At 38.8% G+C, this 27,125-nt stretch overlaps 1 protein-coding gene across 7 annotated transcripts in view; it reads left to right on the forward strand.

Moving 5' to 3' along the window:
• The window catches only part of LOC103021361 (myomegalin), a 116,759-nt gene that overhangs the window by 66,834 nt on the left and 22,800 nt on the right, over positions 1–27,125 (forward strand). For 4 of the 7 annotated variants that reach the window (XM_022679285.2, XM_022679278.2, XM_022679283.2 and 1 more), the window contains 16 exons: positions 1,221–1,309; positions 1,416–1,484; positions 1,581–1,687; positions 5,339–5,481; positions 13,272–13,423; positions 14,021–14,184; positions 15,493–15,868; positions 17,349–17,589; positions 18,711–18,827; positions 19,947–20,197; positions 22,018–22,229; positions 23,092–23,327; positions 24,028–24,082; positions 24,682–24,920; positions 25,382–25,459; positions 25,549–25,716. In XM_022679285.2, coding sequence (XP_022535006.2) covers positions 1,221–1,309; positions 1,416–1,484; positions 1,581–1,687; positions 5,339–5,481; positions 13,272–13,423; positions 14,021–14,184; positions 15,493–15,868; positions 17,349–17,589; positions 18,711–18,827; positions 19,947–20,197; positions 22,018–22,229; positions 23,092–23,327; positions 24,028–24,082; positions 24,682–24,920; positions 25,382–25,459; positions 25,549–25,716 — 2,697 coding nt within the window. The remainder of the gene's footprint in view (positions 1–1,220; positions 1,310–1,415; positions 1,485–1,580; positions 1,688–5,338; positions 5,482–13,271; positions 13,424–14,020; positions 14,185–15,492; positions 15,869–17,348; positions 17,590–18,710; positions 18,828–19,946; positions 20,198–22,017; positions 22,230–23,091; positions 23,328–24,027; positions 24,083–24,681; positions 24,921–25,381; positions 25,460–25,548; positions 25,717–27,125) is intronic. The other 3 variants (XM_022679281.2, XM_022679279.2, XM_022679284.2) reach the window with 3 other exon arrangements.

Genomic DNA, 27,125 nt, shown 5'->3' on the forward strand with positions numbered 1-27,125 from the left:
AAATAGAATGAAAGTTGGCCCGCTGTTAAGCAGATTTTTATAATGTGAGATTCAAAGTTTGAACGCTAGGTGTCAGAAACGGCCAAAGAGTCGGAGAGGGTGCGCATTTCTAGCGCAGAAAAACGGGCCAAAGAGTCTAAAAGCGGAGAGGGTGCGCATTTCTAGCGCAGAAAAACGGGGCAAAGAGTCTAAAAGCGGAGAGGAAGCGCATTTCTAGCGCAGAAAAACGGAACAAAGAGTCTAAAAGCGGAGAGGGTGCGCATTTCTAGCGCAGAAAAACGGAACAAAGAGTCTAAAAGCGGAGAGGGTGCACATTTCTAGCGCAGAAAAACGGAACAAAGAGTCTAAAAGCGGAGAGGAAGCGCATTTCTAGCGCAGAAAAACGAAACAAAGAGTCTAAAAGCGGAGAGGGTGCGCATTTCTAGCGCAGAAAAACGGAATAAAGAGTCTAAAAGCGGAGAGGGTGCACATTTCTAGCGCAGAAAAAAGGGGCAAAGAGTCCAAAAGTTGCCTTAATTAAGGAATTTAATATTAAGAGATCATGAAATTAAACATCAGTTTAAAAAAAAATGTTTACACAACACTGTTAAAGACAAAGATAGTTAGTAAAATGGTGTGTAAATGAAATAATCAGGAAAAAAGTATTATTTAAAGTGGTATATTTCATTATTTGTTTTATTATAGAGTCTGTGGCCCGTGACTTCAAATATATTTCTCCTTCTGGCCCCCAACAAAAAAAGTTCGGACTCCCCTGACTTATAGTGGTAACACGTACTGTATTTTTCGCATTATAAGGCGCACCAGATAATAAGGGTCACTATCAATAAACATATATTTTCTGATCTTATTACATACACAAGGAGCACCAGATTATAAGGCGCATTTTAGAAATGGGGGGGTTGCCATGATTCCCTTCTCAGGTCTCGCTGCTGGGGGACGAGGCCTGTGAAGCTAAGCTAAGTGACGTAAACAAAACTGTAATTCTAAAAAAAAAAAAAAACATTTTCAGACAAGTCTAACCAGCGCTGGATGTTAATTTACACAGATTTCTCTCCTGAAAACTGTTAATTTGGGTGATTAAAACGCTTCCATTTATTTCCAGTAAGCTTTAATACTGGACCAAAAAAAAAACACTTGTTAAAATGCCTTACATTTTTATTACACAACACAGGGGTCAGTCATTAAGGATGAATTAATGATAAATCATCTTGTTTGAGCAGGAGCAGAGGACAACAGCGGCTCAGATTTGGACATACAAGCTCTTAAAGAGGAGCTTCAGATCGCCCTGAGGAAGCAGAAGGAGACTGAGGTACACCTACACAACACATACACATAATTACTGTATTTACATACAAACGCCTCCTCTCAAATCTAATCAGATTTACTCATCTTCTCTCTTTTCTGTCACTTCACAGCAGGATCTCTCAGAGTTAAAGTCCGCTCTGGCCAGACAGCATGACGGCTACGCTAGCTCAGACTCTGAGGTATCCTCCACACGCTGTACAGCAGTGCTGTTTACTCCAGATCCAGTGTAAGTATGAAGCTGACTGTGTGGATTTAATGTGGCTCTGTTTCTGCAGAATGCTCTGGTGCAGCTGGTTTCAGAGTACCAGCAGCTGAATCAGGCTCTCAGAGCCGAGAAGAAGCTCTACCAGAACCTGAGCCAAATCCAGTCGAAAGGAGACAGGTCAGAACTTAACGCATATATAACTTTTATTTATATTTTTGCAGTGAATGCAGCAGTTATTTTTTATATTGGGTCAAAAAATGTCATGACAAATTCTCCAGAATGACTTAAAAAAGACTAGTCAGCCTTCTAATTCAATCTTAAACTGCGGACACAATCATTAGATATTTATTAATCATGTTGAAATTACACATATCTTATATATATCTTACATATTTGATATTCCTTAAACATATATTTATGTTTAAGCTTATGTGATAGCATCTACCTGTGTTAAACATCTATAGCATAAATTATATTTTCGGGGAGGAAAAAAAATCACTGTGGGAGCTTAAAGTGTAAAACCTGATCTACATAATGATGCTGAAAAGCAACAAAATGAAAAAAACTTGTTTTGCAACTAGATTGTAGGAATATAATAAGAATATAAACATCCAAATATAATATATATACCTTTATTTATATATATATATATATATTATATTTTATGTATGACCCATATATATGCCTCATTGTATTGGACGTAGATATGCCTTATAACATTATATTAAAAATGAAATATATAATTAAGATATGGTAGGCACTAGAGGGTAGGGTTGTCACGATACCAAAATTTTGACTTCGATACCGATACCAACTGTAGTATCACGATTCTCGATACCAAAACGATACTTGGAAGAAAAAAAAAACAATAAAAATATTTGAACATAAAATGTTTATTTTTGACTGAACTGGATTGAACACTGAACAATAGGTGCAAACGTTTTTATTCTAAAATTAAACATTTGAACAAAAAACAAGTTTCGTTATTATAACCTTAACTATAACATAATTATCTAAACACTTCCTAAAAACTAAAACTAAAACCAGAGGTAATGGTAGCCTGACTATGTGAACCTGACGGGCGGGCAGAAGTTAAGTTCTGAATAAGGAAAATAAAGAGACAGAAGAACATTACAATGTTATGTTCATTTTAACACTCACTGCTCCGTTTTATTAATCAACCGTTTACCGTTTTTAATAAGCAGTCGCTAGTAAATCTTAGTAAAGCTACAGACAGAGTGTATCTTGACTAACTCCACTAACCTGTCGACTTCTCAGCTCTTTGTAGAGATCAGGGTGCTTGTCTGCTATTATGTTAAATAACACTGTAACATAGAAGCATAGAACTATTATTTAATTAAAATGATTTTTAAGAACAGCTAAACACAGTGCTGCAGGTCAAACGCGGAGGCGTTCACGTGCGAGAGAGATAGAAACAGAGAAAGAGACACAGCGAGAGTGAGAGAGAGAGAGATTTGCGTGTTCTGATGTGAGCTACTCACAGGTAAAGGTTCTCTTTGATCTCCTCGTGCTCATATTCTAGTCCCACACATAATTCTGCAGCTCCCTCAGTGTTTTCTGTCGTATTTTGCGGCTAGCGCGAGCGCTTACAACTAACACCGCGGACCGCGAGGTGCCGCCGCGCTTGTGCCGAATCCGCTACTGAATCCGACTCCCGCTTCGCGGACAGAATCAGCAGAACACCCCCCGCTGTACAACTGCGGGAGTGAAAACAGCGCTAATAAATAAAGTAGTTTAGTTTCACTTTCAGTTTTCGTTATTTTCGTTATTTTATTTAAAAATAAAAATATCAATAAAAAACAGATGCCTACATCTCAGACTATTTTCCCACACTTCACTCCTCGCGCCCGTTTTGTCCACAAGTCGCGGACGAGAGACATCTGTTATTTTAGCCGTCGCCATTCTACACTCGCTGCTGCTCTGCTGGCTTGCGCGTGAATCGATTCATTTGTTCAGAACACTAAGTTTATCTGAATCCTGCCACACCGACTGCTGCGGTGTGAATCAGTTTTCTTATGAACTGAATCAAATCGCGCCTACTAATTTGACTCATTTGAAGCTAGTGACTGGGCTATATACAGTATCGAAAGCATCGAACGCTAAAGAACCGAATCGTTTGTGATGACGTAGTATCGAAAAAGAATCGAACCTTCGGTACACCGTGCAACTCTACTAGAGGGCATGATGTTGCCTTTAATTACGGACTAATAAAGCAGCGGATTTATTTGATTAAAATGCAACAAAAGAACTCGGACATTTTACCCAAACAGCTCAGCATCTCTTAAATACTTTATAATAAATACTTTAAATATGTTTAAAATATTAGTCAAATCAGAACACCTATCCTTTTTTAATAAGTTCTGTATCTCCTGATACTGAGATAGATATTCTAGCATATAATCCTTATTAATGTTACCCTTTTTATTTAGACCTTAGCTTGTTTATTCACTTTGCATTATTTTATACTATAAAAGTATTTATTTAATTATTATCTGTTTTGCTTGATGAAGTAGATTGTTTATTTAAAGTAATTGGTGTCAATTGAGCCACATAGTCTGTAAACATGTAAAAAAAAAGGACATGTTAGGCTTTTTTTTTTAATGATTTTGGGGCTTTTTGTTTACTAATTTCCAAATCTACAGTCTAGACTCACTCTTGGAGCACAGTTTAAGTGCATAATCTTAAAAACACTGAACTGTCCTATATATATATATTATATTATATTAATACTTTTAATATAGGGTGTTGAAGGGTATTTATTATACAGGGTTCATACAGTCATGAAAAAAAATGAAAAAAAAAATTATAGATTTTGAAAACAGCAATTTCCAGGCCTGGATAAATTTTGGAAAAATAAAAATACTCAAGTTTTGGAAAATTCATAGAAATTTGCTCTACAAAACTTTGTGTTTTTGTTTATCGATAGAGAAAATGTTATCTATTATTTTAACCTAACAAAATACGTCAGCTCAGAGTTAATTCAGTAATTTAGCTCTACACAATAGAGCTCTCAGGATCTGACACAGATTTTATTACTAAAAACTTTGTGTCAGCATTTTATCTGATTCATTTTAGACCTACTTAAATCAATTTTGATTATATTTTTAGTTGATTTTGGGTTTTATTGTCCACTTCTGCACTTTTACTGTTTTAAAAATTGTATGGTCATGAAAATTTGCCTTAAAGACTTGTAAAAGTCATTTAAAAAATCATGGCAATTTTTGGATTAAAATGTGTTTGAACCCTGATTATAGTTAACCCTTCTGCTATCCTCCAATTTAGTAACACCCTTTATTCTCTGGGTCAGTGTGATCCCAGCAATTTACACCTCCAAACAATTATTATAATTCCAGATAATTTATTATGTTAGCAAATTTTAATCACCAGTTGTTTTGTTTGTTTTTGTTTCTTTGATAAATTATCAGTGGTTCTGGTGTTATTATAAATGTTTTTTATAAGTATTATATAAGTATTATAAGTATTGTGTCGTTAAGTCAAGGCCTAGAGTGAAGGGATGTTTAGAGAAAGATTCAAAAACTGAATAGTATCATAGTGAACTCAACATTATTATCACACAAATATGTGTAAAATATAGAATTTTCTTTAGTTTTATGCCAATAAAACAGGCATTAAAGTTGATATATTTGAAACATCTTATTTTTAATATAAACATGAATCACAAAACTAATGTCAACCATTTTTTCAGAGGCTTTAAACATTTGAATGGAGTCAAACGGGTTAATAGTGATTGATTAATTGATGAAGTCTCATCGTGTGAGTGCTGTTGTTTGGTTGTCGTTGCTCCAGCAGTGTTGAGAAGACTCTGGCGCTACACACGGAACTGGACACGGCTCAGGCTCTGCGCGGTCAGCTGGAAGAGGTCCTGAGCAGGACCCGAGACACAGCTCTGGCACTGGACAGGGCAGCTAAGGCCCAGGCTGACTATGGAGGTGGGCCACAGCAGAGTTTGGGCTGCACGTTACAAACGGCCTACGGGCCTGCAGGGGGCGCTGTACCTAACACTGTATAAACGGCTGTGTGTGTCTGATGAGCAAAATCTACAGAAATGCACTTCAGCTAACAGGACCAACGAGTGTACTAACAACAGAAAGCATGTATGATCTGATCTGTAGATTTACAAAGTGGCAAAGCAAACAAATGTGACATTTTAATTTATTTTGTGTATTTATTTTTTCTGTGTGTGTAAGCTTTTTTTTTATCTAATTTTATTCAGAGGGGTTGCAGGTGTGTAGGTGTTCTCGTCTGTTTCGCCATCTCAGTGTATTGTTTTTTCTTTGTGTTGCCGTTGCAGCATCTCTCTGTAAAGTGCTGGTATCTGTATGGTCTGACTCATTTTTTGATTCATTTTCTTTCAGTTGGGATTTTCCATTCAGTCGTTTACACACATATAAAAGCCTGAATATGCCTAATATTATATTTCACTTAATATGGAAGCAGTGATTGCCTTAGGCTTGACTTGCTAATTCACGCTCGCCCGCGTGTAATCTGAAAAAGGGGTCAGCTCTAGTTTAAAGCTTCACTAATGGTGTGTTGTTTCCTAATTGTCCTAATTATCTCCTTCCTGCAGTATTCCTAAAAAAAAAAATATATATATATATATATATTAAACATATTATAACAGTCATTCTGTGACACGAGTGCCATTTCCATGTTTGTATATTTACACGAAGAAAAAACTTTTAAAATACTTTATTTTAAAAGCAACAACATAAAAAAATATATTTTTCACCTCAATCATAATTTTTTTTTTATTTTAATGATTATCCCTTTATTAATATTTACTGTAGTTCCTCATGTGGTCATATTCCTAATCTAATACGCGTCAATCAATTTGAGATATTATTTTCTTTGCCTTAATAGTATAAATCATTTTATAAAGTGTGTAAAAAGCAAAATCAGTGCATTAATTATATATTTACAAAATTTGGTAACAAGCTGATAATCAAAATGTTAATCAAAAAGTAATGCTTTCCTACATTCCTACAAAAAACAAAACTGTGCAAAAACATCTAGTCAAACATTACGGACACAAACAGCACCTGTTTCACAGAATGACTGGAATGCAAATGAAGAAATGCAGTAGCTGGTGTTTCTATAGTGGTTTAGATGATCTGCTAGTCATGGCTTCCTGCATGGTACGCATGCTACAGTAGAGTTACAGTAGCTGTATTTTCCTCACTCGCCCATATTAAGAAGCCTCGCTCGTCCCGGCTCCTCACACTCCTCTCTCACTGTGCTGTGAAACTCTGAAACACAGTGCCAAATGAGATTTTGGACTTTTTGTACAGCAGCTTTTGCATCGTTCAGGTTTCTCTACCGATAACAAGCGCAGGTCATTTCATGTACTTTAAAAGCAAGAAAAATAATAAACCTACACCAGCTCTCATGCTCAGAACTGTTTTTCTCTATTGGATTCTTTTTGTTTCCTTTTCATTTTAATTAGCCGTATGATTACACCGATATAACTGATATATAAGCATGGACTCGGGTATTTGGTAGACAAGCCCCTTTCTACTAAACCAAGCATGTCTCAGACCCCCTTCATTAAGTTTACAATTTATATTTACATCTTTATGATCAAACCATTTATATTTCCAGCAGAACAACAACATATGATTAAAAATAGTAATAAAATGGTCTGTTCCAGCAAAGGCTGACTGTCAATCACTTCATTCCCGAAGCCCCTATTCGAACAGGATTAGTATCTCAGGGGGGCATCTGTGAAAAATATTTCACACTTCTACTACTCAGTGATAAAACTATTGCATCAGAACTGCAATTGAACAAACAGGAGGTGAAAAAACTAGTGAGTTTTTTTTTTTTTTTTTTTTTTTTTAGCTTTCTCGGTCACATGACATCACGTTCAGTAGCTCCTCCATTTCCACTCACTGTTGTGTTTATACGTGGACAAATAGCTATTATATTAAATGCAAGGAGACAAAACTCAGAGATGTGGATCCAGACAGGACTAAAATTACCGGAGGACCACGGAGTTCAGCGAAAAACATTAGATAATTCAGCCTGTAATTTTTTCAGAGGACGTCTGAGAAACGAATCCCATCCAGATAGCGCTTAAATGTATCTCCGTCTCGTATGATATAGCACAATAAGAGGAAAAAATCTAGCAATATTTTTGGAATTTTTGGAATTGGAGATGGAAAGACAGTTTATTGGAAACAGTGAAATGGAAATGGGTGGGACTGTTTGTTAATTGAAACATATGGGAGTGGGTGGAGCTTCACATCATATTACAACCAGCCAGTAGAGGAGCTAGACCTGTGTCCATGCTTATATACAGTTATTGCATTACAGATACAGTATATTTATCAAACATATGGGACATTTTGGAGTACAAAACACTTGGTTTAAAACCACACAAGGTAAGTGAAGGAGCAACATACTACACACTACATAAAACAACTTCTTCATATGTGTTCCATTACAACTATGATTATTTAAAGGGGCGCTCCAGCCAAAACAAAGACAGTGCACATTGCTACATAGAACACAGTCACCTCTTACACCAGAGACACCATAAGACTTAAAATGACATTTTCTGGATTACAGATAAGAATATATTTCTTCTGATTATATATATTTATGGTAGGATAAACATGAGGATGGAATATTACAGTAAAATCCTATTTAGGCTGTGTCCCAAATGCATACTATGCACTAATACTATAAGATATATAGTCTATACTAGTCTTAATAATGCAGGTTTGGCAGGTTAGTATGCAGTCTATTCTAAACTTAAATGTATATCATGAATATTTAAGTATACTTCATACTCAAACCATAGTTAGTATTACTTATCAGTACAAAATTGGACCAGACCAAGACTAGTTTTTTTTTTTAATAAAAATGTATCTTCTACATTCATGTCTATGCTGACAAACAGGATTTTAAGACTAGTGAGGGAGATATTCCATGTGCTTTGAAGAAATGCATGCAGGGAATTGTAGTGAGATGGATGAAAACTAAAAAATATACTACATCAATCAAACCTCTCAGGCTAAGAGAGACAAGGCTGTATTGCAAAATATTTCACAACATGAAAAATGATATATTAATTGGTACTTTTTGCCGGAATGCCCCTTTGATATAATTCATTAAATGATTCATAAACATAAGTGTGGTTAGAATACACTCAGCATCAAACAGTAGTTGCATCCAGAATGAAAGTGTGGGACTGCTATGCTATTCAGAAGGAAATGTGAAGTCAGCCACCGCCTTTTTTCAAACTGCTGCTGATGCAGCTGATACATCACCTTACAGACGCCTTGTGCTGAACGACATCACCCTAGGAGCATTGAGGGGAGCGAGCAAGACCAATTATGCTCTTGCGGGGCTCCGGCAGTTGATGGCAAGCTGCATGACCAGGATTCGAACCAGTGATCTTCCGATCATAGTACACTGTGAGATGAAAGTTGCAGCTCAAATATTTCTGCAGATTTTGCAGTAGGGGTGGAATGTTTAAAATGCATCCAGTAGCATCCCACACATTTTTAATCAGGGATAGGTCTGGCAATGATGCTGCATTATGTGGAGTATGTGGATGAGCATTGTCTTGTTGAAGTAGCACACCGGAGTTCGACTAAGGTCACAAAATTTGCAGGAATATTTAACTTGCATGGGGTTCACTTTTGGATTATTAGGAACCTCTACAACTCGAGATTGCATGACACATGCGTTACATGTTTACTCGTTTATTGTTCCTGGTAACTTGTATCTTTCTTCTGAATAGCAATTAAAATCCAACACTTCCTTCTGTAAGGGTGCAGCTATTTTTTTTGATGAGCGTATTTAATATTCATGGCCACTTGCATGCTAGCTGTGCAGGCATTGTGATTGCATGTCTACTACATGTGGAAAAAGAATAGAAACTCACAAAACTGTAGGTATTTAATTAAATTAATGAATTGATTGTATTCCCCTCCACTTATCTCGATTAATCACTCACAGTGTGTACGTTTCCTAGAGGGCAACACTAGCCAATCACCAGCTCATGCCCCTATATATATACATATATACATACGTATATAAACATATATGGTGACATACTAATGACATTGTATAGACATGGGGCAATGTTGTAACAATAAATGTCCAAATATATAATAATATAATATTAAACCTGAGTGTCAAACTACTGACAGTAGGACCTTCTGCAGCAGATAAACCAGGTGAACTCTTTTGAAAACATAAATAATTGTCTAAAACAGCAACTAACTAAATGGAATTAAATGCTCACAGCAATGCTCCAAAATTCAGCACAAATTGCAGTGCAGTCAAATGTTTGAAAATATCTATTTTTATTGTTATTAATATTCTTAAGATGAGTACTGAAGATGTCAAACCTAGGAAGGAACACATGGAATTATGTAATAAACAAAAAGTTGTTAAACTAATCAGAATACGTTTTACACTTTATATTATTTAAAATAGCACCTATAGTTTTGATGCCAGTTTTGCTCACTCCTTGCATTATCTCATTCTGCTTCACTAAGAAAAACCTGGAATGGATAAGATGGAAATCCATACTCTTATCCATACTCATCCCAATGTCACCCTAAAATATCCCAAACTTGTCCCAATCCCACCACCAAAATCATCCCAATCTCACCCCAAACTTATCCTAAAATCACCCCAAAAATATCCTAAACTCACCCCAAAACCTATCCCCATACTAATGCCTATCTTGTCTCTAACCCGTCCCCATAATCATGCTTATCTTGTCCCTATTCTCATCCAAAACTTATCTCCAATTCCTCACCCTAAACCCGTCCCAGACTTACCCCATACTCATCCTAAACTTGTCTTAAACTCACCCAAAATGATCTCAGGCTCCCCCCAAAACTCACCCCAAATCATTCCAAACTCATCCTAAATTCACCCCAAAATCATCCCAATCTTACCTGAAAATAATCCTAATCTCACCCAAACTCATCCCAGTCTCACCCCAAACTCATCCTAAACTCCCCCAAACTCATTCCAAAGTCATCCTGTTCTCACTCCAAAATCATCCCAATCTCACCTCAAACTCATCCTAAATTCACCTCAAAACTCATTCTAATCTCACTCCAAACTCATCCCAAAACCCATCCCCATACTCAAGCCTATCTTGTCCTTAACTCGTCCCAAATGCATCCTTTTCTCATCCACAACTCACCCTAAACCCGTCCTAAACTCACCCCATACTCATCCTAAACTTAAATTTACCCAAAATAATCTCAAACTCACCCCAAACTCATCTTAAACTCCCCCCAAACTCATTCCAAAGTCATCCTATTCTAACTCCAAAATCATCACAATCTCACCTCAAACTCATCCTAAATTCACCCCAAACTCATTCTAATCTCACTCCAAACTCATGCCCAATTCACCGCAAACTCATCCCAAAACCCGTCCCCATACTCATGTTTATCTTATCCCTATTCTCATCCAAAACTCATCTCCAATTCCTCACCCTAAACCCGTCCTAGACTTACCCCATACTCATCCTAAACTTGTCTTAAACTCATCCCCAATTCACCGCAAACTCATCCCAAAACCCATCCCCATACTCAAGCTTATCTTGTCCCAGACGCATCCTTTTCTCATCCACAACTCACCCTAAACCCGTCCTAAACTCACCCCATACTCATCCTAAACTTAAACTTACCCAAAATAATCTCAAACTCATCCTTAACTCATCTCAAACTCATCCCAATCTCAAAGCAAACTCCTTCATGTCAAACTAATCACAAGCCCATCTATCTCAAACTCATTCCTAAAAACAAAAAAGAAGTAAATGAAAGGGAGTGTGTTTAAAGTTAAGACTCGTAGTGTGTGAGAGAATAAACCTCGTCCAGAAATAAATGTGAAATGTAAGAGTGAATGTGCCCAGGGCCTGACCCCAGTACAGCCCATGCTTTACCCACACCAGCTCAATACTCATCATCTGACTAACTGAACCCTGATAGATCTATCGCTCTCTCTCACACACACCCTGCTCTCTCCCTCTTTATCTCACCCTCTATCTTACCCTCTCTCTATTATTCCCTCCCTCTCTCTTTCTCTCACCCCACACTCTCCCTCTTACATTGTCTGTTTTTCTTTCTCTTACTTTCTTTTCTTTTTCTCTCACCCTGCTCTCTCTCACTCTCTCATCCAGCTCTCTTTCTCTGTTTCTCTCTCTCTCTCTCTTTCACTCTCTCTCACCCTGCTCTTTCACTATATTTCTTTTTACCTCTCTCCCCCTCTGTATTTCACCCAACTCTCTCCACTCTGTTTCATTTCCTCCCTCTGTATCTCACCCTGCTCTTTTTCTTTCTTTTACTCACCCTGCACTTTCTTCTTCTTCTTTTTCTTCTTACTCTGTACCGCTCCTCTGTTGTCATCTCTCTCCTTCTCAATCTGCTTCCTCTCTTTGTCTCTCTGTCTTTTTTCTCTCATCCTGCTCTTTTCCTCTGTATCTCACCCTACTCTCTCTTTCACTTTGTCTTTCTCTCTCTTACTCTCTGTTTCTCCCTTCTTCTCTCTCTCACCTGCACTCACTCTATCTCTTTCACTGTCTTTCTCTCGCTCTGACTGTCTCTCTCCCACCCTGCTCTCTCTGTTTCTCTCTCTCTATTTCTCTTACTCTGTTCTCTTTCACATTTTGCCTACCTATTTTCACTCTCTCTCTCAATATTATATATTTTTCAATTAAAAATATAGCTTTATTGGCATAAATTGCAATGAACAACTTTTGCCAAAGCAATGGAACAAGTAGTAATATACAAAAGGTAAAAAATAATAAATGTAATATATACAGTGTTATTAGTTGTAATTATTTAAAAAGAGTTGTGATTAGACTGTTTAATTGATTTCTGTGATGTAGAGCTCTCTCCCTCTATCTCTCTCTCTGCTCCCTCTTACATTTTCCCTATCTCCCTTCTCACCCCCCCTCTCTCTCTCTTTTTCTCTCTCTCTCATTCTCTCTGCTCTCTCACATTTTCCCTACCTCTCTTCTCACCCTCTCTCTCTCTCTTTTTCTCTCTCTCTCTCTCTGCTCTCTCTCTCTTTCTCTCTCTCTCTCTCTCTCTTCTCTCTCTCTGTGTCAGAGCTCCAGGGCTGAAATATGTGATCTGAGGTTATGTAACTGTAGCTCTCGTCACTGTGCTGAGGTTCAGACTGTGTGCTTGTATGGAGTGAGCCAGTGTCTGTCTGTTTTTGTGACTCATAATATATTTATAGACTTTTTGTTTTGCTTTTACTTCATATAATTTATTCATGTAATACCAGAACAATGTGGATCGACGGTGAGAGGGGTTAGTTTTTTAGTTTAAGCTTTTTCAGATTGTTAGATAGAAAACAGTATACAGTAAAGAGTTTCTGTATTATTTATATGTGTGTGTGTGTGTGTGTGAAAGAGAGTGAGTGAGGAAAGGTAGGGAGGAAGAGAGAACGATAGAGCGAGTGAGAGAGAGGAAAGGGAGGGAGGGAGGAAGAGAGAGAAAGGGAATGGGCAGGGCTTCAGTTAGACAGCTTTGGCTCAGGAGCTCCTTATAAACTTTTCCACTTTAGTCTCATGACTGGCTGTGGATATTTCTGGAAAAGGGTGAGCGAGACTGGAAAACACATTAAAACATAAACAGAGGAATTCCATAAGAGCAGGAACGTTAACGGGATAAAGAGAAATGTGGAAAGAAGTAAAATGCGTACCTTAAGTTCTGTACTATGTTTCTCCTTCCAGCCTACAGCTCAGACGAGACTGAGGACGAGGAGGACGACGATGATGAAGATGATGACGAAGAAGACGCTGGCAGTAGCAGTGAGGAGTTCACAGACAGCATAGAGGATGATGATGTGAAACTGACCGCTCAGAGTCTGGCTAACACACACCAGGTAAACACATGCACTTACATTTTAGCTTTTAAAAAAACAGACAGACAGCAGTCATGATGTGTCTATAATTCTTTAAGTTCTGTAATTAAAACTATCTTCCACTACCAGCACAGGAGCATCCCTCGCTACCTAAAAAAAAAGAAACTCCTGAAGACAGAGCTCTTCAAAGAGCACTTACTCTCCTAACACCTCTAACTAACTACCTTCTACTTCCAAATCAGGAGAATCTATCACTATCTTTAATAAACTCCTGAAGACAGAGCTCTTCAAAGAGCACCTACTCTCCTAACACCTCTAACAGACAAACTACTACTACTAACCTCCTCTATCCCACTATTTCCCTTTGTCTTCCTTTAGGCCCTGTCTAAAAATGACTTTGCCTTGAACCTCTATGTTTTCTATTGTTAATGTACATCATTATTTGTAAGTCTTGACATTTAGAATGCTGGGGTTGAATGGAGGTGGGTTATTCTACGAAAGTTCATACTGACTTAGATTTCTGAGCTCTAATGCATGTAACCTTATGCTAACAGGTTATGGTATTTTTATTAATTCAGTATTAATCCAACACATACTTGTCCTGTCTTGTCCTGGCAGAATGCTGCAATGTCGGGAGGTCCAGTAAGCAGGGGTCTGTCCAAGGGGGGCACGGTCGAAGGATGGCAGGATGAGACGGAGCAGAAAAAGAAAAGTGAGAGAGAGATGGGAGAGGGGAAGAGCCAGCTCAGCCAGGCTGGCACAACCACACTCTGTCACAGCAGGTATTACACACACAGAATTTTTTTTTTTATAAACTTTGAGATTGCACTTGAGAATACTTTCAAATTTCAAACTGACCCTAATTTCTTAAAGTATTTTTTTTTTCTTAGTTGAGTTGTTCTTGCCATAATCTGGATTAGAACATTACTCAAATAGAGCTATTCACTGTATACCTGTAAATCTACCTCTTCACAACTTTACAACTGATGCTCTCAAACACATTAAGAGACAAGAAATTCAAGTAATTAACCCTTGATGAGTTCAGCGCAGCTGTTAACTGAAAGCTGAACATTCCAGGAGACTCTACCTCATAAAGCTGACTGAGAAAATCCAGCCAACATGTGCAAAACTGTCTAATCTAAGCAAGAGGTGCTACTTGAACCCTGTCCTGATGGGATTCATTTCTCAGGGGTTCTGGGGTCATTTTCTCGATAACACTTTACTTGGATGGTCTATTTGATGGCCTTTTTGATGCTCAACTGACATTCTACTAACATTCAACTACATCTGTATTAAATGCAAATGAACTAAAAGGTGAAAGTAAATGATTCTCTATTGAATATAATCCTACATTCAACTCTAATCCAAACGCTAATCTTAATATTTTAGGACTGGGTTTAGGGTTAGATTTTATGGTAGATTAAGAGTTAAGGTTAGGGTTAGATTTTAGGGTTGATTAAGGGTTAAGGTTAGGGTTGGGTGTAGAGTTATGTTCTATTTTTAATCATTTATATTCAACATAGGCTTAAGTTAAATTTAATGGACATTCAATTCAGTGTTAGTTGAATGTCAGTTGAGCATCAACAAGGCCATAAAGTAAAGTGTTACCATTTTCTCTTTTTTGGAGGGGTCCTCTGTGATTTTATTCCTGTCCTGAATTACCATGTATGTGTTTTTCTCAGACGTCCTCTAAGAAAATTACAGGCTGAATGGTAAAGGTGGAAAGGTAATTTTTGTCTCCTTGCGTTTAATAAAATAGCTATTTGTCCACTGTCACGCACCGTAGTTACACATTGGGCGCGCAATTTCATGGAGTGGAAATGGAGGAGCTACTGAACTCAATGTCATATGACAGAGAAAGCCTAAAAACTTCAGATGAAAGAGTTTTATCACTAAGTAGAAGTGTAAAATATGTTTTTCCGACTTCCCCCTGAGAAACTAATCCCGTCCGGATAGGGCTTTTGAAGAATCCAAAATATAGACATTTTAATTTACTAAATAATTCCATATGTTGTTCCGAAAATAATGAAAACCCCCTGAATTTCAGGTGTGAATTTCCAGACGTTTGACCGGTATTGTATTTTCTGCAGAAATGTTCTACCAAGCCTGCAGGAGGCAAACATTGAGCTACAGCAGAGTGAAAGTGGATCTGGATTCAGACTGCAGTCCACATCCGGATCTGGACTGAGAGCAGAGAAAGTGCTTTATGGGAGGTGCGGAAGGTGGGAGCCAAGTGACACAGACAGACTGAATCTCCATGACCAGGCCCGTCCACTCAGAGAGGAAGAGGAGGAGGAGGAGTTCGAGGACGAGGACAAAGAGGTGGACGACAAAAAGGATGTACGGGCCACTCAGGGAAAGCGTGGACCCCCACCTGTTACCCTGAGAGAAGGACTAAGGAAGAGGAAGTGTACCAGACCTCACTCTCTTGACCTCGGAGCCCTGCTGGACCACAACAGACCACAGGTGACTAGCTAACATCTCCACAGATTGATACATTGTTAAGTAAGAGCGTTTTCACACCTGTAGTTGTGAAAGCTTCTATGGTTTGAATCAGCTGATGAGTTTGTTTATTTGATGGGTTTCTCCCTCTGTTTGGTTTGGTTTCACACAGGCACCTAAAAACCTAAACACACCAAAATGTGCACCAATATACTACGCAAGCACATTGTCTCCTCTGATTGGTCAGAGCTGTCTGGCGCAGGAGCAAGGAAGTAAATATATCAGGAAGATTCTGTGTACCAGCACAGTGTATATATGTGCAGTTTAAAGCTGCTTTAACACAGAACGCTGAAACGCTGAACTCTTTAAACACAGTGTTTTCAATGGGATGTGCAGCACAGATTTACACATAAAGGCTCTTAGTTAAATCCTTAGTTAAATGACCTTTTTTGGGCAGACTCTGCGTATTTATTTAGGTATATTTTGGATCAGTATTATCAGTGCTTAAAAAACACATACCCAACCGCACACTTCATTACACAAAGTCTAATTAGCCCCTGTATTGGGTGAATTGCAGTACATTTTATAGATAAAAGATAAATATTGCTTATTGTGAAAATGTATGTCTTTAAATATATCACATTTGTCACATTATAAGGCGCACCGGATTATAAAGCGCATTTTAAGAGACACTAGAAAGAAACAGGGGTGTCACCATGTTTTCCTAATAATTCAGCATGTATCGGGGGTGTAAAGCTAAGCTAAGGTAAGTAAACAAAACTGTAATTCTTTAAAAAAAAAGACATTTTCTTTTAAAGTCAAATGAGTACTGGATGTTAATCTACAAAGATTTGTCTCATAAAAACTGTTTATTTAGGTAAATAAAGTGCTTCCTTTTATTTACAGTAAGCTTAGAATTCCAGATTTCCACTAAAGCTGAAGCATTAGCATTAGCGGCTAACCGCTAGCTACAGCCAGGAACACTGAGGAACCCTGGGCTTTCGATAAACCAGAGCAATAAAAGCTAGCGGTTAGTCCCACGTAGCTTGTTATAAAATGGTAAAATTGCAGGCTACAGTCCGATAATACTCTTACTAAGTTCTGAGCAGTAAAAGAGCTGGTGATTAGCATGGTTAGCGGCTAATGCTAATACTGCTCCAGCAGTGCTATACAGGGTTAGCAACAGGCTACAGTCTGATAACACTGACTTCTGAACAGCGAAAGAGCTAGCACTTAGCGGCTTAGTTGCTTCTTTCAATCTGTCTAGTAAAATTCATACACAAGACACACTGACGATTTTTGGGAAAAGTTAAGGATTTTAAGTGCCCTTTATAGTGTGAAAAATGCATTATATAATAGTTCTATTTACAGCCATATTTACATATGTTGTCACACAATGTCAGAAACCAATATTCTTCGGTTCCTTAAAGTGCCATGTCTACAAAACTGACACGTTTGGCTGATGAACTACAGTTTTGGTGAATAATAATGTGTGGGGTTGAAGGATCCAGCTATGGAGCGGGAGGTGGACGGTGAGAGCGGAGGGTCCAGTTCTGCAGGAGGTGGAGGTTCTTCAGGGTTCTGGCAGCACGTGGAGGCAGGACTCCGGGAGCAGGCGGAGCGCCTCCGCAGCGACCTGGCCTTCAGCCGGCAGGAGAGCAGAGAGCTACAGGAACGACTGATGGTATCTGAGGCTACAGTACACGCCCAGTCCGAACAGCTGAAGGACTACAGAGAGCTACTGAGTGAGTGAACATTCACACTAGATAAAATACAATATTATCACAATACATTCCCACCATACTGTGATTCTGTGATACTCAATATATCAAAACACAATTCTCTATCATACTTCATATAATCTGTGTTACTGAAGAGGATAAAATACTCCTAAATACCAAGAATTATTAGTGAGAAGAATTTAACAACCAATAATCCTCACCACAGGTTTATATGGAGTAATGAAGCAGTAAACTTAATAAATCTAATAAAGCGCCTATGTATTAATAAATATATTTCACATATCTATAGAAGTTCTGAATCTGTTGTTGCACAGTTTACAGTGTAGGTCATCCATTAGTGCTTCATCGTTACCCAGAGGACACTACTTTTGGGCCCAATCCCAATCCTGATTCTTGTTAGGCTGGAGGGGTAGGTTAGGGAAAGGGATAGGGCTTGTTAGGCCTTCATACGGAAATTTTTCAGATGCACACTTTAAATGAAGGGGTATGAGAAGCCCACAAATGCAAAAGTATTTTCCTTGTTAAAAGTGACGATTAGCACTATATTACCATAGTTTAATATGAGGTTTCAATGTTTTATGGCTGAATTCTTCATAACAAGCATAAAAAAGATTGCTAGCTAGCTAGCTAACTTTCCCGTTCCACCTTAAATGGTGCAATAGACGGCAGAAGCTGCAGCATTTAAGGTGGAAAGGAAAAATAAAATAAAATAAAAGCTAATCAAAAATAATTTCAGCTCCTCGTCACAGAGAATTAAAAAAAATGGACAATTATAATTATTTTCTGGAACATCTCCCCCCTTTCTGAGGACATACAACAAAGCCCTAAAGCCCTAGTTAACCAGCAGCAGCAGCAGCTCGGTTACTGAACTTTAGCGCTCCTGATGATGCATGTGATGCTGGAAGAGTTGTCCCAATTCTTAGGGGGAGGATTTCACCTCCTACACTGGAAAACAAGGGGTAGGGGTAAGTGAAAGGGCCAAGAGGTGAAATGGGATTGGGCCTTGGACTACCTCAGTCCAGCAGTGACACTGAAGTGTTTAAAAAACTCCAGCAGCACAGGATTAAGCATGATCTAACAATTTTGTGTTGTTTAACACAGTGTTTTCTGTGTCCGTGTCTCAGCGGAGAGTGCAGTGCAGCAGGACAGTAAGCAGGTGCAGGTGGATCTGCAGGATCTGGGCTACGAGACCAGCGGGCGAAGTGAGAATGAAGCAGAGAGAGAAGACGCCAGCAGCCCTGGTTTGTTCTCACATACTTACACTGACGATCTAAACTACAGACTGCACTGATATGACTTACATAACTTACAGTGTATTACAAAAGTGAGTACACCCATCACATTTCTGCAGATATTAAAGTATATCTTTTCATGGTGCAACACTGACAAAATGACACTTTGAAAATGACATAATGACAAAATGACACAATGAAAAGTAGTCTGTGTGCAAAAGTGTAACAGTGTAAATTGATTCTTCCCTTAAAATAACTGAACATACAGCCATTAATCTCTAAACCACGTAGTGCAACAATTCGTCTTTTAAGATCCTCAGAGAGTTCTTTGCCATGAGATGCCGTGTTGGAACTTTCAGTGACCAGTATGAGAGCTCCCTATGCACATCTGCGACCTAGTAACACAGTCAAGTCACATGACAAGTCACATGTCACATGACATTTTGGAGGGAAAATGACAAGCAATTTGGACTTAATTTGAACTCAGTTTGTACAATTAGGGGTGTAGACTAGTAGGGTTGTACTCACTTTTGTTGCTGGTGGTTTAGACATTAATGGCTGTATATTGAGTTATTTTGAGGAAAGAATAAATTTACACTGTTATATAAGCTGCACACAGACTACTATTCATTGTGTCAAAGTGTCATTTTGTCAGTATTGTCCCATGAAAGGTATACTTTAATATCTGCAGAAATGTGAGGGGTGTACTCACTTTTGTGATAAGCTGTACATATTGCAGCAATGCAACTGCATAACAGGCCCTGCGCAAGGTGCGTTGCGATGCTCATTCCTATCTTACACCCCATCAACAGTATATATTCACGCCTTGCACCTGTGCTGTTAAAATAGCGTCAGAGTTTAGGAATTTCCTCTGTTGAGACTCTTTTAAAAGCGCAGCACTGTTAAGATATGAACATGCCAAAGTCAGAGCTCACCTGGCTCTTAAAGGGAATGACAACTGGCACACTGACACTGCCCTAAATCAATCTGCATGATGCACAATAGGGCCCTTAAACTACAACATATACACCTCCATTGTCAGGTCATGTGATTTTTTTTTTAGCTATTTTAGATGATATCTAGGCATTTGTGTAATTTGTGTGATTTTTTATTTTTTTTCCTCTTCAGAGTTTGACGATCTGGAGATGTGCACCTCCCTCTCCCGGCAGCCCTACAGCAGCGACGGGAAGTCCTGGGGTTGGCACGGCGACAGCAGCGGCGCCGAGGCAGACGACACGTCCTCCCTGCGCTGCCTGGTGCAGGACCTGCGGGCGCAGCTCTCTCGCTGCCACAAAGTGATCCGAGGACTGCAGCTCCGCGTCCGCTCTCTCTCCACCACCTCCGACTACGCCTCCAGCCTCGAACGCACCCCACGCAAGGTATTACACGTGCTTACAGACATGCTGCCACCAGAGTTTCTCTAAAATACAACAGTTATCCATTGGTATGATACTTATATGTTGTTGTATCATAAAGACAAGCGAAAAATAAAAACAAAAAAAAATTCCTCATAGAAAGACTAGTAGGGGTTTGCATATTCTTCCATCTACAGTCAATAATATAATTAAACCATTCAAGGAATTTGGGATTTCAGTGTGTTATGAGCAAAAACACAGGCCTAAGCTAAACACTCAGACAGCACTGCATCAAGAACCATCATTCACAAATAGATGATAGAGCTACTGCAGTGTAATACAATATGGAGTTACATTACTGTACCAAACAGAAGCCCTATGTTAACCATGTCCAGAAGCAGTGTCGAGCTTTCTGGGCTTAGCAGCATCTGGAATAGACAATCACATGTGAAACCATGTATTGTGATCAGATGAATCAGTATACCAGATCTTTTTTGGGAGAATAGGATACTGTGTGCTCTGGAACAAAGACAAAAAGGACCATCCAGACTATTATCAGCAACAGGTCCAAAAGCCTGGTTCTCCGTACACTTCTGTGATGCAGCATTTAAAGTAAAAAAGAAAAGTACATTGATATCTTTGAGCAAATGTGTCAAACTCAAGGCCCGCCATCCAAATGTGGCCAGCCACGACCTTTTATGTGGCCCGCAAGAGCTTAAAAGTAAAAAAAAAGTCTTAATGTCTAAAAAAAAAAAAAAAGTCAGAAGCGTGCTTTGACCAAAAACTACATTTCCCACAATGCATGTCGATTGTGTTACCTGCATAGTTACAGCTTACCACCACTACACGGCAGTGTAGTCGCTGATATGGAAACGCTGCCGTAATTTTGCAGACAAATGTTTATCGTAATCAAAGCATCTCATTAGTTTGATGCAAGGCTGTTGCAGTAATTGTTTGTGTTCTTAGCAGCTCGCAATTTTTTATTCTTTTCAGTATGTCCAACGTAATATTATAACTTGTGTTTAATGTTATTTTTTATTCACTTGAAAAGTTTGATTGATTGATTTTGTGGATTTCATAACATGACAAATTGAAAGGATTTATGTTAAAACAGAGCAACAAGCAGACATATTTTTTCCCATGCAACTGTAATGTTTTAATTGAATAAGTAATACATTTAGAATTATTTAACATTAAGGAGTAGTTACATTCATTTTATATTACATTTGGTTACATTTTGTTATATTTTAAGTTCTGGCATCTCGCAATTTGACCCCAATTTGTGGCCCTCTGTGAAAATGAGTTTGACACCCCTGTCTTAGAACAATCACACCTTTTCCAGGGATGTCCAAGCATTTTTTGACAAGACGGTGCAAAACCACATGATGTACATTTTACAAAATGCATGGATGTGGAAGAAGAATTACTGGACTGACCAACCTGCAGTTCTGACACATCCTGAATAAAAAAAGTGTGGGTGAAAAATATAGCGATGACCCTGCAACACAATATTACAGCTGTGCTGCCACCACAGTTTCCTGCTTTATCGTAGACATTTGATTACCTTCTAAAAGGAAATACAAGCATAATATCAAATATCAAACCATTTAAGGGATTTGGGAGGAATTTCAATGTGTACAGGGTAAGGGTACAAGCCTAGACTGAACAACACTGTTAAAAAAATATATATAACAATGACCCTGTATCTCTGTTTCCTTAAACACTGTTTGTTTCCTTTCTGAAAGGAAAGACATCAAAAAAGTGATTTCTTCTAAGAAAGGAAAAAAGCAGAGTAAATAATGCTCTACCCACTATTATCATTCATTTTATTTCTTTTGATTTAGGTGAACTGGGCATTCCAAGCATCCCCAGCCCACAGTGGGGTGGAGGAGGATGAGGGCTGGCAGTCAGAGGGACCATCGCTGGGTCCACTGCGGTCCAGAAAGGAGCTGCAGGAGCTGGTATCACGCGTGGCATCGTTGGAGAGCCAAATCCGCAGCAGCAGAATGGACGGGAAAGAAGAAACAGAGGAGGGGAAGAGCGCCACCTGGCCTGGGTGAGAGCGACTGGTGTTTTTATATGTCTTTTAGAGGTCTGAATATGTGTAGTTCTGCGTTTTGGCTGAAATAACAAAAAAGATGCAGAGCTTTCAGACCTCAAATAATGCAAAGAAAACAAGTTCATATTTAAGAGTTCAGAAATCAGCATTTGGTGGAATAACCCTGGTTTTTAATCACATTTTAATGCTTTTTTGGCATGTTCTCCTCCACTAGTCTTACACACTGCTTTTGGATAGGGTTTCAATTTGGTAAAATCAAAGAAACTCATCATTTTTAGTGGTTTCTTTTTTTTCCAGAGCTGTATATTTTAGGAGGTAGTTTTTTAAATTGGCTTTTTTTTTAAAAGCAGGACAAAAGCAGTTCAGAAATCAGCATTTGGTGGAATAACCCTGGTTTTTAATCACAGTTTTCATGCTTTTAGGGCATGTTCTCCTCCACCAGTCTTACACACTGCTTTTGGATAGGTTTTCAATTTGGTAAAATCAAAGAAACTCATCATTTTTAGTGGTTTCTTTTTTTTTTCAGAGCTATATATTTTTATAAGGTATTTTTTTAATTGCCTTTTCTTTGAAAATCAGGACAAAAATAGATTTAGACCACTTAATTTATGCAGTGTTTGAAAAATGTCATATTTGGTATTCAGCCAAATGTTTTCGCGGTTTCTGTTTTGGATGAAGAGTTTATTTTCAATGCACACTTAACAAATACAACATTATATGAGATCCATTCAGACATAAAACAAATTAACAAAATTATTGGACACATCGAAAGAACACACCAGGTTGCATAAAGTACATAGAGGTTCAGATCTTTCTTGTAAAGCTCTCATATTCTATACTTGTCATTCCCTCCTCCCAGCAAGTACAACACACTGATCCAGGCTCAAGCTCGGGAGCTGTCTCACCTGCGGCAGAGGATGCGTGAGGGGCGGGGCATCTGCCACATCCTCACACAGCACCTGGGAGACACCACCAAAGCCTTCGAGGAGCTTCTCCGTGCCAACGACATCGATTACTACATGGGCCAGAGTTTCAGAGAGCAGCTCTCTCAGAGCTCCTCCCTCGCTCAGAGGATCAGCATTAAGATCAGTGGCCGTGAGTTCACACACCAGCACTAATCTGCCATTATATTACAACCACCTGCCTTATACTGTGTAGGTAGAGGATCACACCTTTAGTGATGTTTACACCATAGATCAAACCTTACATTTTTAAATAAACCACGTCAAATTGAGGTACCAGATTTTTTTTCAACCTATAAGGCGCCCTTAATTTTACCAAAAATAGTCAGTTCATCTTATAATCTGGTGTGTCTTATGTATGAATTTTATCAGTCAGGTATTAAGGAGCAGTAAAGCCACTCTGCTTAAGTATAGCATAGGAGTTTCAGTAAAGTTTCTCCAGCACCGAGGCTGGATTAGTATTAGCATTGTTTACTAGCGCTAACCACGGCTAGCGTTCATTGAGGTGTACTTCTCCCGTTGTTACGATAGCAAAGACACACTGACGCCCTAAATCAAGCTGTTATGTGCACGGTTTACAGTTCTCCTATAGATAGCTAAAATAGGGCCCTAGGTGTGTAGTGTTCTGTTCTGTAGTGTTTTTATAGTAGATTATAGATTATACCGGATAAACAACACATTCACAGCTAAACACTTCCGCTGCCAAATCTGTATTTATAGTGACTGTCTGTGTAATTCCTTTTTAATTTCATTCTTTTTTAAAATAAGATTCAAGTATTATCATGTTGATGCCGTGCACTGCTTGATCACTGTTCCGCTGTCTTAATCTGCAGGAGATCGGTCAGAGATGCAGGATGACAAAATGGGCCATGAGCTGTTAGCTTTAAGGTAATTCTTTGTGATGTCTTTATTTGTTCATGTTTTTCACACTGACAGCAGGTGATGCAAGATCATATTTAATAACATATGAACACATGAAGCTTTAGTTGTTACTTGTGTATTGCAATGCCACTTTTCTCATTTATGCCCAACATTAAGTACGAATGCAGTCATACGAATGGATAAGGACAGAGCCTTTTTTTTTTAATCTGGTGCATTGTGGAAAGCTCACACTTAAATCATTTGTCGTGTACATTTGTGAAGGACTTATATGAGAAAGGCCATCACTCCAAAAGAAAGGCTTTTTTATGGAAATATTTACAGTGAATATTGGGAAAACAGGGAATTTTGGGAGGACTGCTCATTTTCAGCTCGTTTGGATTAATTAGTTAATCGGACATCGCTTCCCCTCTCACTCTGCATACGATGCATCATGAAGCAACAATTCAGCCCAGTCATGAAATTCAGTCGCATCTGACCAGATCAGGCTGAAAATCGGGCTAAAATTGCACAGTTTCCACCTGATTTTAGAGGAGCCCATGCCTCTCTTTTCAAACCATACAACACAAACAATTAACAGAACACTGTGTGTGTGTGTGTGTCTATAGGTTAAGTAAGGAGCTCCAGCAGAAAGACAAGATTATTGAGTCTCTTCACACCAAACTGCAGCAGCGCCCTGAAACACCCTCCAGCAGCCACGCCCCCTCGGAGACAACGGACCAGTCAGATCGCACTTCCTTTGTATCAGATGAGAGGGGCTCGACCAATGAGGATCTGGAGCTGTGTTCAGATGTGGATGCTGTCAGCGAGTATGCTCAGGAAACGGCTCCCACCTCTAATGATGCAGGCATGTACAATACATTAACTATACGTTAACTTCATATATATACCATAGTCACCTGGAATAGCTTTCAGTTAACAGCTGTGCTGAACTTATCAAGAGTTAATTACTTGAATTTCTTGCCTCTTAATGTGTTTGAGAGCATCAGTTGTAAAGTTGTGAAGAGGTAGAGTTGAGTGAATAGCCCTATTTAAAAAAAAACTCATCCGGATTAGTGCAAGAACTAATTGAAGTAAAAAAATAAGAATGGGAAGGTGTATCCAAACTTTTGACTGGTACTGTATGTATATATGTATATCTTCTTTCTACACTTATTATCCATTTTTTTAGTTGTGCTGGCCCAAATAAATCAAGACACAGCAGTGCTGCTGGAGTTTTTAAACACCATTCTATATATATATATATATAGTATATACACCATCCTAAGCCCTTCTATAAATCCATGTGTAAACTTTATTTCCTTGCAGCCCGCCCTTCATTCATCTTTGCCCCTCACAGTATACAGTCCGCTATCTCCCCCTACAGGCCTGAAGAGAGTAAGACAGGTAGGCAGAGTCACTCAAGTCTACATTAGGCAAAACCATCCTGTTTATATGGTATCCAGCACATGTTCTCACCCTCCTCCGTTCCATAGGTGTGTATTCTGGGCTTCTGTCCAGCTCATTGCCCCTGACTCAGACCCATCACTGGTCCAACTCCTCCAGTAACTTAACCTTTGACCCGCTGCCCTTTTCTGGCCCTGACCCCAGGATGGTGTCCCTGGCGCAGCATCAGCAGGGGCTCCGCAGGCCCCCGGTCCGAAGTGAGCACACAGATTGTGTGTGGTTTTTGCGTGTGCTTTGGTGTTCTTAATGCTGCATGTGGTATCTAATTGAGTGGTGCTCCTAGCACACATGATTCAACTAAACAGATAAATAAAGTAGCATTATGTAAGATATTTAAGGTATATGTGAGAAAGAGAATTTCTGGCTCATGTGCTCCCCCTACAGTTGAGTAGATGAATTAGTGCTTTGAGCCCCCCGTTAAAAAGAGCATGCTTTACACATGCATTTCAGGACAAGCTGAGAGATATAGATCTGGTAGTGTACATGACCGAAGCATGTGGAGATTAGCCGGTAGATTAGAATTACTGGTTTATGCATATTTAATGATGTAGCCTTACACAGATCTCTCATGAAGCTGTTTCCTGCCTGCTTCACTAGAGTTACATAGTGCAGAAAGGTCTGAAATAGCACTTACAGTCAGTGGAGCATCACAGTGATTCTGAAGTTTTTATTTTAAGGTAAAATAACTACCTAATGTTGCTTTAACAAGCTCTACCTAAATTGTAGTCTTTTAAAGCATGAAACCCCTAAATTGTGCAGGGCAATGTGGTCTGGAGGTAAAATCATATTTGAGCACACTGTTTTTGTGATTAATAACTCATTGCTTGATGTTATTAAATGTTATGCTGAAGTGTGAATCGGTTGCGAGAGGGACACTTTTACAGTACTACACATATTAGTGTATACACATAGCTGTATGTTCAAAGTATATCTCTAGATTATACTTTTTTTATATAGTTCCTGCATTTCAAACCTGGGATGGTAAAGCATTTCCCACTTTGTTATGTTGCCATTCCTTCTCACAACACTTGTGAAATGGCAACAGAAGTCCAAATTTCCAAACACTGGATTGAGTTGTCTGCCACAGGTTGCCTGATTGACACAAACTGGCAATCAACAACGAGTTGATTCAGTATATATATATATGTTTCAACGTTCTAAAGTAGCCCAGCTATGGATATCAACCTTACTGAAGCTCAGTGATTACCTGTTCAGCAGAAAAATAGCACGCTCACCCGTTGCTATGGCTGCAGCACACAGTTTGTGTACAGCTTTCTAAATCTGGCAACCCTTAGTGTGGAGATGGGGCTGGGGAAATGGCAATAGGCAGGTTCGGAGGATAAAAAAACCTATGCAAATTTCCGTAATGTACCCCACAGATAAAATAGAAAAATACTGGCTGAAGCTCTGCTAACAAGAGCTGGCAGTGCTTAAACTCAGCATGTTTTTAATATCTGATGATACATCCTGATCATGTTATGTTACTACAGAAAATGTCATTCTTAATGGTCTTTTAAAAGACATTCCACAGTCATGCCTTTGTAACATGTGTGCAGCATGTGGTTTTGCATTGTCTTGCTAAAAATAGCTCTAGAGTACTGATTAG

This window comes from Astyanax mexicanus, chromosome 4 (genome assembly GCF_023375975.1).
Source record: "Astyanax mexicanus isolate ESR-SI-001 chromosome 4, AstMex3_surface, whole genome shotgun sequence".
Lineage (NCBI taxonomy): Eukaryota > Metazoa > Chordata > Actinopteri > Characiformes > Acestrorhamphidae > Astyanax > Astyanax mexicanus.